Source organism: Podarcis liolepis (assembly GCF_965112155.1).
Source record: "Podarcis liolepis genome assembly, chromosome: 2".
Classification (NCBI taxonomy): Eukaryota; Metazoa; Chordata; class Lepidosauria; order Squamata; family Lacertidae; genus Podarcis; species Podarcis liolepis.
In genome coordinates this window covers 65123953-65138424 of record NC_139555.1, presented here as the reverse complement: position 1 = coordinate 65138424, position 14472 = coordinate 65123953, and the positions used below count along the sequence as shown (strand labels likewise).

General features: G+C 41.0%; 1 protein-coding gene across 1 annotated transcript in view; it reads right to left on the bottom strand.

Annotated features, from left to right (window-relative positions):
- Window positions 1-2536: 2536 nt before the first annotated feature.
- Window positions 2537-14472, bottom strand: part of GALNT10 (polypeptide N-acetylgalactosaminyltransferase 10) — a 39352-nt gene continuing 27416 nt past the window's right edge. The window contains exons 9-12 of the mRNA XM_083488381.1: window positions 13888-14109; window positions 12445-12561; window positions 9860-10009; window positions 2537-8775 (exon numbers count right to left, since the gene is read on the bottom strand). Coding sequence (XP_083344507.1) covers window positions 8608-8775; window positions 9860-10009; window positions 12445-12561; window positions 13888-14109 — 657 coding nt within the window. The 3' untranslated portion in view covers window positions 2537-8607. The remainder of the gene's footprint in view (window positions 8776-9859; window positions 10010-12444; window positions 12562-13887; window positions 14110-14472) is intronic.

Genomic DNA, 14472 nt, shown 5'->3' with positions numbered 1-14472 from the left:
TGGCCCTGTTAGCTAGGGATGATGGGAATTGTAGTGCCAAACATGTGGAGGGCCGGAGTTTGCCTATGCTTGATCTAGTCCAACCCTGGGCAGCGCAGGAGTCTGCGTTAAACCTGTCTCTGTCTTTCACAGGCACCACAGCGCTCTTTGTCAATACTAAAACAAGCCACGGATTATTTCTATCCCCTCTTCTGGATGCTCGGATCTGTCGCAGCTGGCGAGAAAGGCAAGTAGGAAAAGGAACGGAGTTGAGGCGGAGTGAGTGGGGTGGATCCGAGAGACCCTGGTAAGGAAAAGAAGACGACTAGGTGGGTGGAAAGGGCGAAACTGGGAAAAGGGGAAGGTCATGGGCGTAGCCAGGGTGGTGGCAGCTGCCCTCCCCTCCTAAATCAAGTTAAATAAATAAAAATACTTAGTTCACTGTAACTGACCAATTGCGTCGCAGATAACTCGGTTCTGCTCCCCCCAAAAAATCCTGGCTACGTCCATGGCGAGGGTGTTAAAAGAACTGGCGGGGGCAAAGATTCTGGAGAATTTGGAGGAGACAAAACTCCGAGCCCCATGGGGACCCCAGGACAGGAAGCAGCAGGTTAGAGTCCGGGAAAGCAAGGAGCCCGAGGTCGGAGACACGCTTGGAGCTGGAATCAGGAACAGGCAAACGTGACAAATCCGCCCGAAAAGTCTTAATTAAGAGCTGGTAGTTCTCCAAGAATGGCTTTATTCTTAGATTAGGGTTGGCTAAATGATACAGAGAGCGGATTGGCCACATAACAGGATACTGATACAAGTGTTTGCAGAGCTCCTCTGAGTTTAAATAGAAGTATATAATGGGTATGTATGGGACCACAAGTGTGTGGGCTTTGAGATTTCGAAGGGGATTTTTTTAAAAAAAATTGCTCAGCATTCTCCATGGACTGCATTTGACCTGCATAATCCAGCAGAGGGAGTCATCATTCCATATATAAGGAATATAATCTAGTATTATTATTAAACAGAAATCAACAGGTAAGAAAAATGTGTGTTTTCAGCCCTATGATCTTTGTACTATGGTGTATTATGGAATTATCTTGTCGCCAATGATGTTCAACATCTGTATGAATCCACTGGGACCTGTCATTTGGGGTTTGGGGGCAAAATGTCATTAGTACACCAATGAAACACAGTTCTATTTATAACATCTGAGTCAGGAGAGTCTCGCATGATCTGGTCCATTGTATGGATGAGTGGTGGACCGAATGAGGGCCAAAAAACTTGAGTTTTGGCTATAAGTTGGTGGGGCGAGAAGAGCTTTGATTCCCTTCCCCAACTGCTAGTCTGGGTAGACCAGACATGCCAGAGGTTCTTAGCAGCTGCCACCACTCTCCCTTAGGTTACCTCTAATCCCAGACAGGAGGACTTTCCCGGGATCCAACGGGGAGCAGAGATACCTTTCTCTCACCCTAGACCAAAGTAGCCAGCTTTTTTCAGTCAAACACCACACATGTAGCATGAACCAAATGTCTATGCACATGAGGGGCTGGAAACTTCATAAGGCTCCTATTATCTTGGGCCCAGAATACTTTGATCGCAATGCATTATATCCTTGCCTGATCACTGAGGTCGAGGAGAGTTGCTGTCAGCAGACCACCATGATTCAGATGCAGGGCTCTCATCTACCAGAGCTGCACATTCAGTATTGTGGAGCCAATGCTGTGGACCTCTCTTCCTCTTGAGTTCAAACCTATTGTACTTCAGGTACCTGGTGAATTTGTTCTTTTTTTGGAGTAGGGGTTTTAAAAACAAGCCTTTCTGATTTTATGGTGAATTTAAATGATTTTATCCATTGTATCTCTAACTTCATTGTTTAATGTTAGACACTGGTTTTAAGCGGAATAAAAGTGGAATAAAAATAATGTATTGCATTTGTTAGTTGATAGATACAAAACAAGAGAAGTCTCAAAGCAACTTAAAACACAGATAAAATCAATTAAAAGCCAAATTTTAAATGACATACATTTGTAAAATGCTCATCCAATAAGACAAGATAAAGTCCTGCCCCACTAAAATAGTACCAGAATAAAAGCTAATTTAACAATCAACGCCTGGATAAATAAAAATGTCTTGGCCTGGAGCCTGAAAACCAACAATGATGGCACCAGACATGTTTTGCTGGGGAGAACATTCTACAGATGGGGAGCCACTATTGAAAAACTTGTTCTTATGTAGTCACCTTCCATACTTCCCTTGGAGAAGGCCTTTGTTGAAGACCACAAGGTCTCAGATGGTTCATGTGGGGAGAGGCAGTTCTTGCAACTCACTACATCCCAACACTCTAAGTCTCATGTTTAAGTATAACAAAATTCAGAAAAAAATACTTGATGTTTTTTAAAAAGTGATAATGTCTGCAGTAGTCGGGTCAATGTCTGCAGTAGTATGGGATTTGAAGCTACTGGAGAGTACATTTTGGAAGGCGATATGATCTCAGGACACTTTTCAATCCAGAAGATATCCACATAAAATGCTTTGGTTAATGCAAAACAGAAGACTTCCAAAGATGTTCAGAAAAAGACACAATACAAATTTATTTTAAATATATTATAAAAGAAAGTCCATTCATCTCTTAGAAACACTATACCTTACACCCAAATGATTTCCAATTTATCAAAGATTCTAAATTAAAGTGCTAGACATCCTTTACCTCCCCCCAACACAATAGGACAGTGTCCTGAGATGCACAAAATAAATACACTGGTTTATGCTGCAACATCCAATTTCAAACAATCTGTTAAGCATGCATTACAATGTTGAAACAAAGAGTCCCTGTATAACATCATCTCAAAACATAGTTGGCCACTTGATACTATTGTTGGAAGAGAGATGGTGTTTTCCAACATAATCCTTACCATTTCTTCTCAGAAGTAAGGCTTACTGAAGTCTTACTCCCAGGTAAGTGGTGTTACGATTGCAACCTTAGCCAGTTAGCTTGATTATACAATGCAATGTCATTAACTTAGTTAATATAATTTTATTTAGGATAAAAAACTCCTACCTATTTGCAACAATGGAATGTGCTTGCATGGTGCTAGCCTAATCAAATTGAAACTGGAAATCTCTGGGTGACTACAGAAGCACTATTAGGATGGTCCTGAACAGAATGCAGGTCAAAAAGCCTTTTATGAATGGGTAATGAATTTTTATCTAAAATGTCAGCTTGTTCCATATATGATTACATGTGACATCTTAGAAATCATATAGAGTTTATAACACTGAGACCCTAGAAAAATCTAAAGCCAGACTACATGTGAGCATTTGCAGCTACACCTCTCTACCTCCCATCACAAATAAAGCAATTTGTATCAGATATAATTTAAAAGGTTTATTTGGGAAGACGTGCTAAACCCTAACCACTCACCCTGTCTTCAGAGCATCTCCTTGGGGGCTGTTCCCCCATGTCACTTTTTGCTCATCTAGGCTCTGATATAGGAAATGAGCCTGGCTGGGAGTGGCAGGTGTGGGGAAGGTTCAGCGCTTTCTCTTTCTCTCTGCACACAAACTCTTTCCACAGGCTCTCACAGGTACACTCTTTTTGTTTTAAGACTCCCTTCCCCATTTGTTTGCTGCCATCACATCTAATTTTGGACATGGTTACCCACAAAGCAGAAGCAAATTCACAAAGTTGAGAAGACACCTCTATGCTGTTAGTATCTTCCAGACACTTTCCAGTGAAATAAAATTGGTGGAAAATGCCTCAATGTTTACAGCAAGTTAAGGAACCTTCTAGAGCTCTTCTTTATATCTGATAGGGTGCCTAGAAGGACTCTGCAGCAAGGCCTTTGAGCATTTCTGTACATGCTAAGCAGCAAGTCCTGTTGAAATTAGTAGGAATTCAGCTAGTTTTGATATTACAGTATATTAAAAAGCTAATCAGACTGCTTACACTAGTTTAGACTGTCTTAAACCAGGGGTGGTTATATCCATGTTAGTACTGTGAGTAGTTCTATGAAACATAAAGCAAACTACTGTAAGTCTTCTGCTCTTTTCAGATGTGGTTTTTTTTTACATCACAGCTTCATAGCAAAAATCTAATCAAATTGAGGTATTGTTTTGATGATATTATATTATAATTATTATTATTGTTTCCCCAGCCACTCTGGGTGGCTTCCAACAGAATATTAAACACAATACAGCATCAAACATTAAAAACTTCCGTAAACAGGGCTGCCTTCAGTTGTCTCTTAAAAGTAAAATAGTTGCTTACTGCCTTGACATCTGCTGGGAGGGCGTTCCACGGGGCAGGCACCACTACCGAGAAGGCCCTCTGCCTGGTTCCCTGTAACCTCACTTCTCGCAGCGAGGGAACTGCCAGCAGGCCTTCGGCACTGGAACTGTGTCCGGGCTGGACGATGGGGTGGAGATGCTCCTTCAGGTACACAGTACCGAGGCCGTTTGATGGTGAAAATATGTCTTTTTATATATCCCACGAATCCTTGTAATGATAAAGCCACTTGTGTCACACTACTATGGCCTACAGGAACACTGTACTCATACATTGTCCTGATAGCTAACCTTTCAACAGGCTTTTGGGTCAAACTCTTCTAGGTGTTTGCTCCGTTGAGTGAAACAGATACCATTGTGAAAAAGGTATTCAAGCATGTATGAGTGTGGAAACAAGTTGCTTTAGTGCTTCTCTGTTATGATGCTGACTAGATCAGGCTTCCTCAATCTCGCCCCCCCCCTGATGTTTTTGGCCTACAACTCCCATGATCCCTAGCTAGCAGGACCAGTGGTCAGGGATGATGAGAATTATAGTCTCAAAACATCTGTAGGACTGAGGTTGAGGAAGCCTGGACTAGATATTGACAAATATTTCTAATGAATGACCCGTACATTTATGGAAGCTACCCTGTTGATTTATTTTGATATTGCAGACTATTGGTGGAAGACACTGCATGGTGAACCTTGTATGCTTGTATGCCAACATTTGGGATCAGGAGCCACTTACGAAACTGTCAGAATCAGCCATCAGGGGTATATAAGGATGCTCATTCATGTTCTTTACACCATTTTTGTTTTGAGTAATGAAACTTAGCAACTGGTTTTCTAAACCAAGACCATAAACTTTCCATTCTACAATATGAACTTGAAAATGGATATTTAAACATAAAAACCTTCCTAAAACATCACTAATTGCACATTGTACTGTACTCTTGTACATCCAACATCCCACTCCAGTCCAAGGCACTAGGAAATTGTTCAAGTTTAGGTACTTGCTGAACATTTGCATTTAAAAAGGCACTTCTTTATTTTAATGATGCTGTTAAATTTGATTTTGATAAAATTACTTAAGACCACAAAAGGTGTATGTTTGAATGCAAGAATTTTTTTAACCAGATGGGGTTATTTCCTGCAGCCAAGATATTCAGATGGCTTTGAAGGATTCAGATATCACCACTGCTAGCAACAGACACATTTCAGTCCACACATTTCAACCAAACCATTGAAAACATTTAGATTTTTGAATTGTGATGCCATGCTGAAATCACTACAACCACGTAGGGAGCCATTTCACACAAACTGCTTGCTCAACCTATCCACCGTCCCCCCCACTACACTCTCTTTGATCCATCCTGTGGAGCTGCTTCTCAAGCAGCAATTATGCTGAAATCAAAAGTATAAATCAGGCCTGACTGGAACAAAACATGGACACCCAATGTGCATGTTAATACTGTGCACACTGCTTTCCTCCAAAAGCCTCAGTGTCAGCACAACTGAACAGTTTTTTTGCTTAGCACAAGGAAGTTGAGGTCAAGTAACTGAAGTGTGACCAGGAATCTTAGCTACACATCCTAAAATATTCAAGAGCAAAGTCTTTTCAGTTTTGTTATCTGACACCCTTATCATGCATGCAAATATGGTTTTATAGACTCATGCTTTAGTTATTATGAATATAAATAAAGCAGAAGATTAATTACAGATAAAAGTAGTAAAATGCATTTTCATTTCTCAACCAGCAGGTGGCCTGCTAACAATGCTTTCAAACCATTGCCTGGGGCTTTCCAGGATTGAATGCATTACTTATGTGCAGAGATCGCCACTCAGCCAGAGTTAAGTATGTTTAAGATATTTTGTAACTTGACAAATATTTATATTGCTGCAGAGAGGAAGCTCTTAAGAATATTTTAACATCTGGCTTTTGGTGTTTGATTTCAGCAGGTTAGTAACAACCACAGAAACTTTCCTAGAGCAACATAGTAAAGTGTCTGAGATTGCAAGATAAAAATTCCCTAAATTAAAGTCTCACCTCAGTCATGACCTTGTAAGACAGCCTTGCACTAATACTGGTCTACTTTGCAGGACTGTTGTAAAGATTACTACTGCATGAACACTAAAACATTACAGTACTTCAAACTCAACCTATGTATTGACTATTCAGCATAATTATGTTTTCACCCTGCCTAGACAATGGCCTTCAGTTTTATTGCAGAGAAAACATTACAGGGAACAAAAAGATGATGGGAAGTAAGTAGAGGGGTATGTGATTCTGCAGCGAAACGGGGAATATGAAATCTGAATTAATGGCCTTTTTAATTTTTACATTCCAGTTACTTTGCCATCTGGTTAGTAGCCCACTGCAAACAGCACTAGTTCTTAGATGTATCATTAACTGAAGGTGTACTAGCTTGCTAAATTAGACACATATTACTTTTGATGGAAAAACATAAGGATGACTGGAACAAACTAGGAGCAGAAAATTCAGCTAGCATGGGATCAGAACTGAGGTGAAAGAAATTAGCGTTGGAAGAAATAAAGAAAAAAAGGTCATGACCAGCAGTCTATATATGCACAAGGAAGTCTTCACACCCAGAACAGCTCTTTCCTTTCATATTGGTGTCCTTAACAGGAAATCCCTGCATGTGGATTATTTCCCTTAACTGAACAAAATAAATAAATCTAAGTATGAATTGATCTTCTGAGTGTACCATGAGCCATTGTTTTGATAACCAGTGACAGACTAGTGAGGTAGAACTGGAAGAGGCAAATTAGCACCTGTTAACACATGGGAAGGCATTAAAAACAATCCTCTAAAAATCCCCACAGGAAATCATCTATCACTAGTGAAATTTTAAAACAGATCTCAGCCTGAGTTGAACAAAAATGCAGGTTTAACTACGTCAAGAAAAACTAATGATATCAAGGTCTAACTGAAGCCAAGAGAATTGTGCTGTAAAATATTTTGCCCAATTCACTAACCTAAAAATATTGGGCAATGGGAAATGCTGAGTAAAACTGCAGCTAACACAGAACTGGGGAGTTTGTAAATTCAAATTTGTGAATATAAAAAACTGACAGGAATCACACTCCAGTTATTTTCAATGAAGATTTTAAAGATGATCATTTAAGTCATTTGGAATGAGATGCAGGGAGGCCTAAGCTGTGAAAGATGCTGCACTGTATGAATCCTTTACTTTTGTAGAGCACTGTAGTTGTCATTTTATTGCAGGATATTGTTGTGCATGCAGTCCCAGGTGTGGCTGGATGTTATAAGATGGTTTAACAGGTAAGTTAACAGGTAAAGTTAAACACTAAGAATTTCACTACAATCTTAAAACATACTTATTTGGAAGTCGGTCTCACCCATGTTACTGGGGAATTAAATTTCATGGAGTGATCTTAGAATTTTAGCCCTAGTTCTGTTTGTATAACTGGGTCTTTTGAGTTCAAGTCATATGTCCATGAACAGGTATATTATCCATGACTCAGCTGATTTGCCTAACTCAGGGGTCTGGCAGAGGATCTGTCTGGTGGGTGGGATCCTGAGTTCCCCTCCCCTCCCAGGTAGACTACTTTGACAGGTGGGTAGGGCCACCCACCTGCCAATAAGCTGGCATTGCCATGTCAGGCAGCCCAGCTTCAAATGAAAGAATTGGGAGTGTACTCCAAGAGCCTTTCTGACTCTCTTCTTCCTACGTTTGAACTCAAGATGGGCTGCAAAGGAAGATGCCTGTTGAAAGGGGTTTGCATTTAGCTTTTGACAGGGGATGGGCTGCAGTTGGAAGTTCCTCATGCAGCTAATCCCCACGGGGTTTGTAGTCCACCAACTGCAAACCTCTCTCTTGGTAGGGAACGGCTCTATCCAAGAGCTCCAGTGCAATGAACAACTTCATGCCACCAAAACTAAGGGTCAGTGTAAAAAGCCAGTGCCAACACTGCTCTTAAACCATCTGGACTGGAGATATGCATTATCTTAACACTAATCCTTGGCTGCTGTATGGATCTAAGGGTTTGGCTTTGAGACAATGTGGTGCAGAATTCATGACAGTTGCACATTACCCTTATGAAAAATACGCAGGCTTAGATGTGACCTTAATAGCTGAAAAACTAGAAGATTATGAAAGGATACGGTCCTGCATTAGAGAACTAGGTTTCAATCTGTGGTGTAATTATAGCAATATAGATTTCTAGACATCTTGTTAATGGGATGCAGCATCATCAAAGTAAAGACTGGCCTGATAGTCACACCCTCTCCTGAGATTTTCCCTTTTATTGTTTTTAAAAAATTATTCTTTTAAAAAATTTGTCATCTCCCCTGTAAAAAATATAGCTGTAATATATACATATAGATAGTCTTTAAAGATCAAGATTCTTGTTAAAGTTTTCCAAGACTGTTGAATTTGTGTGTTCAAATATCCACTGCTGTGTTGGAGAGGAAGGATTGCACGTGCTCATGAAGATTTTTCGGTCACTCTCACTACAGTCCATGCAGCTGCCACTTACTGGGTGGTAAAGAGTCTTGTCCTAAGGATGAAAATTAGAAATCAGTTTGCTGTACTTTAATATATGCCACAGACTTCAGAAAACAGCTTAAAAGAAAAATGTATCTGTCATTTTATTACTTATCATCTAACAGCAGCTCTTCTTTAGAAGTAGCATTTCTCCACATTTATTGTACATTGCTTTAGCTAAGCAATTTCAAACAAATTAATTAAATAAATATATCTATCTTCACAACTGAAATAAAAAAAATGAGTACTGATAAAGAAAATCACTCTTCCCTTATTCAAATCCAACAGGTTATCCACTAGACCTCACTTGGAATAGTGTTTCGCACAAGCATATTGTTAACTTATTGTCCTTGTCTTCAACTCTTGCTTGTATCCAAATCTTTCTGAAGCAGGCACTGGAATGTCTGGGCTACACCTCGCTGAACTTCAACACTTCTTCATGTGGCTTAAGAATGCTAGAATTGGGTTCACTGATATTATGAAGCAGGGGTCAATGATGAGATCTGAACCCTGAGATTCCTTGCAAAGATGTCTTGCCCTCATGACAACAGTTTACCCAAGCCTGCCTTACGATTCCTTATTTTGTATCGTGGAAATTTGTACTTTATAGATACTGCAATTATCATTGCTTTTGAGTATTTCTGCCATCCATGAATATAATCCCAGGTCTTTGTTCCTTTTTTAAAAAAGGATAAACTTTTCAAAGCCTATGGCCCATCAGTTGTTGTTGTTGTTGGACTCCAATTCCAATCAGCCCCAGCTACTTTGGCTAAGGGGAGTTTGGTAAGGGGAGTTTAAGTCCAATATCTGAAGCCCCCCTGCTCTCAAGTAGAAGAGTGGCATGATAGGAAAAGTTCCTACCATGGAACAGTTGAATACAACTTTATATGGTACACTTACAACAAGCAGGTTTATTTGCTATTTCTGGTAGAGATGTTACTATGCCCTATTGTTCTTTTAATAAAAAGGGGATTCCACTTAACATGTTGTCCCAAACATAGGGACAAAATATTACAATATGAATATTTTTCAAGATATTACAGGTAACCATAATGCAGAAGTGATGGTTTCCACATTCTGAGTAATAACACACTCACTTTCCTGTATTTCCATAGCTGATTCCCCTTCATTCCATGACAGTCATAGAGAGTCACTGGGCTGTTGTGGGAAACAGCATCAAAACAGAATTTCTTTGTGTGCTGGGGGTCTCCTGGACGGATGTCCTCTCGCCAGCTAAATGTGAACACCTGCTAGGACAAACATCAAACCATCAGAACAAACGATGAGGACAAAAATCCAGACTTCTTTGTTTTATGCATCCCTGCACTTCAGTACTACTCAATGTGAAGAACAACTACTCTCTCCTTAGGACAGGGCAAGAAATACAGAAATAGAATTGTGGCATTGTTAAGAAACGCAAACACTGAAAAGGAGCTCTACAATGGCAGTTGTGTTTGAACTGGAAGCCTGCAAATGACGCCCCCCCAGGCCATCTAATACCAGTTGCCCTGTGGAAAAGAACATCAGTTGCTCAAATGGAGCAGATTGATTTTGGTTTGGTTTAAGTGAGTGGCTCTTGAAGTATCTATTGTATGTTTATAAATATTGTGAGCCACTTTGAAGTTAAAAAACAGGATATAAATATACTAAAAAGATAAATAGATATAAGGGAAGAAAAGAAATGGAACTAATATAGGGTGCTTTTTAAATTTTATTCAGACCAAGTGAATAAAATGAACCTAACTTAATCAAGCTTATTAATTTCAACGAGTCTACTCTGGAGCAAAACCCAGCTGACCATAACCAACAATCTGCCACAGTAATTTCCCTTACTTGAAACTGACTAGCACTGAAAAATTTAACAACAGGAAGCAAAACGAGAGACAACAAGATTCACTACAGCAAGAGCAGTTCTACAATGTGTGGTTATTGGAGCTCTATAGGCTTGTATTCTTTTGGAGGACTGCAGGAATATCTCTGGAGTTGGAAGTACCACCACACCAGTTCAGTAATGAGAGGACATGGAAGCAACTGCTTCGTGTTGCTACTGTTAGTACTAATAAAAAACAAAGGAAATCTCTTTATGGAAGAATTAGACCAAAAATATATTTCAACATCCACATTAATTTTTACAACTCAACATAAAGTGCATATAAAACTCATGCAGGCCTTTTGGATTTACCATATTTTTCTGTGTATAACGCATCCCTGTGTATAACACGACTCCTATTTTTGGGGACTCCAAATAAAGAAATCCCCCATATGCACTATCAGTGTATAGATGACCCCCCCCCCCATTTTAAACTTGAAAAAATAGGGGAAAATATAGTCTTATACATGGAAAAATATGGTAGTTTCAAAGTCAGTTGGTTTAATTTTCCATTTCCAGGCAACTGAAATGGTAGTCAGCAACTTTTCATTTTACATATTATGTTAGAATAAAGCTGTCACTTCTAGCATCTTATACATTAGAAAATGAAAATATTCGGTGAAAATATTCCCTAACCAGTTTAATCTCTCATTAGCATCCACTGGAGTGTTAATTATACCTCCTGCGACACTAAGTGGCCACTGGATATAGTAGCAGATTCATTAATATGGTGTTTCAGAAGATACCGTATTTTTCGCCCTATAGGACACACTTTTTCCCCTCCAAAAATGAAGGGGAAATCTGGGTGCATCCTATGGGGCGAATGCAGGCTTTCGCTGAAGCTTGGAGAGCGAGAGGGGTCTGTGCGCACCGACCCCTCTTGCTCTCCAGGCTTCAGGAAGACATCCGCAGCCTAGGCAGCCCTGCGGGAGGTTCCGCAGGGCTGTCTAGGTTGCGGATAGCAGCCTGCTTCCCGGAGCGCTGGGTGCGCTGAAAGCAGAGCGCCCGGCACTTCAGGAACACATCCGCAGCCTAGGCAACCCTGCGGGAGGTCCCGCAGGGCTGTCTAGGCTGCGGATAGCAACCTGCCGCCTGGTGCGAGGGGCGCCCTGAAGCAGAGCGCCCCTCGCACCGGGCAGACATCTGCAGCGTGGGGAGCCCTGCAGGAGTTCCCCGCAGGGCTCCCCACACTGCGGATAGCAGCCTGCGCCCCGCGCGCCGGGCAGACATCGGCCAGCCCCACAAGCTTGGGGGACAGCAGGGAGGCGCAGCGCTGCCATCCCGCTGTTCCTCAACCTGTTTCGGTTTCCCCAACCTGGTTTTTTTGGGGGGGGGAATAAAGGGAATTTTTTTTCTTTATTTCCCCCCCAAAAAACTAGGTGCGACCTATGGGACGGAGCATCCTATGGGACGAAAAATATGGTACTTAGAAATTATGATGTCAGTGCATAGTACAGTTGCATGACTAGTGTCATTAACCTTTTCCTGTCTGCCTCCTCTCTATTCACCTCAGAATTTGGCTCCAGATAATACTGGTTTTCTGCCACAGCACTCATGCAAATAATTTAAAGTACTCATCTCCTGCATCCCAGGTGTGTTTACATACCAAGGCCTTCAGCTTGATAATCAGCATCTGTGTACTATCTAGACCAGCAGATTACATTCTACTCCCCTAGCAAACCCCCCCTTAGTCTTACATTAGTGAAGCTATTGTCGTATTTCAGTAATACATATTTTGCATGAAGTAGTTCTTTCTAAAACTGCCCGTGGAAACACTAAGAATGAGATATTTATAAAAAAGAATGCAAATACCTGCACACTGTTCCAGGCAGCTTCTCCTCTGCCTTTCACACAAGCTTCAACCCGTAGTGGGGAACCAAGAGCTCCATGTTTGGTATCTGCACAGAGGCCGGTTCCTACATTACGGACCTGAAAGATTAAGTTGCTGATTAGCTTTGCATCTAACTTCTTTACATAGTGGCAGTCAAGGAAACTGAAGTACAGGTAAAAGGTAAAGGACCCCTGGATGGTTAGGTCCAGTCAAAGGCAACTATGGGATGTGGCGCTCATCTCGCTTCAGGCTGAATGAGCTGATGTTTGTCCACAGACAGCTTTTCGAGTCATGTGGTCAGCATGACTAAACCACTTCTGGTGCAATGGAACACCGTGATGGAAGCCAGAGCGCACGGAAACGCCGTTTACCTTCCCACAGCAACGGTACCTATTTATCTACTTGCACTGGTGTGCTTTTGAACTGCTGGATTGGTCTCCTGCTTACACAGGGGCTACATTCTGAGGCACCGCACATGTCATTGAAATCGTGTATAATAGAAATGCACTGAAAAAGCCTGCAAACACCCCATTCTGCCCTTTTAGTGACATTTCAGTGATGTCTTTATGATGTTTCCAGGTCATTTCTGGGTTTGGTGCGATGTGCATATACATTGTCACACCCATATTAAATGTGCGTAAACAGGGGGCTGAAATAGAGGCAGCCCCCATGCTATCCCATAGCAAACGCTGGCATAAATGCAAAGACACAAGACAATATGATTTCTATATATGTATGTGTGTGGATGTGACAAGAATTCTCAAGAACTGAGAAGCCAAGAAAAGGGATCTAGAACAGTCTGCTCTGTGTTTCAAAGGAAAAGAAGCAGCATGTTGAATACACATCTGAGCTTGAGAGCCATTTAACAAGTGGCTTCAGTGGAGAATTGTGAAGGCAGTGATATTAAAAAAGAAATGATCAAAGCCTTGGATTTACTTGGGTCAGGGTTAAACCTGATAATGGGCTGTCAGAGTAAGTAAATCTTAAGCAGCAAACATACCTCAGAAGTTCAGTGTGTATTGTTTTCAATAGTTTTAGTAAAGTTAGTCTTTCTGCTAATGGATTCTGAAGTGTATTGAAAACAACTTTTTCTAGCCATATTCATATACATTCACTAAATTCCTGCATGACAGGAATATGGAAACTGGTGTTGTTAGATCACACCTCCCATCATACATGGCCATTGGCTCTGTTGGCTGGCACTTATGGGAGTTGGAAGTCCAGCAACTTTGGGAAGGCCTCAGGTTCCCCATCCCTTCTGTAAAGTTCTGCACCATCAAGTATGTACAGAAGTAAACATGCACAACAATTTCACTCAAAGATGGACTCAGCGGGTACTGGGAATCCTGTGGTTTGATCTGCAACCATACACCATGGCATGGCTGGGACTTCCTGATACAGCTGAATTTCTTGAATAAACCAACCTCTCCCCAGGCAGCTGCTGGAGGCTCCACTGGTGGATAGAACTTTTGCAAGTCCCAAGCAACTTCATTCATGAACCACTTGAAACTTTTGCAGTTGAGATTACTGCGAAGTTCTTTCTGAGCAGTCACATCTCCTGCAGACAGATGCCGATATTCAGGTCTCCTCTGGTAAATGTACTCCGCATATTCATCCATCCACACCTCAGCAACACGCTTCAGGTTCTACATAGTTGACAATATATTTGAAATGAAGAATTGAAAAAAAGCATATCCATAAATTTGAATTATACAGGATCCACATATGAGAGATTAATTAGCTGCCTTACATGGAGGCATGCATAAAGGGCTTTATGGACTTCAAAATACTACATTAATAAGTCCAAACCCAATCAGATGGTACAGTAAGACGACTGCTCTTCCAAGGAGTCAGACAACCAGAACATTCTATAAAGGTTGAATTAAACTGGGCCCTGAGCATCTACTGTATTTCATCAAAAAGAACTTTAAAACTAATTGTGTTCTTTAGGTAGTTAATTGTGACTGAGGGAGAGAGAAGCCTTTTCAGTCATGTTTCTTCTTCTTCTT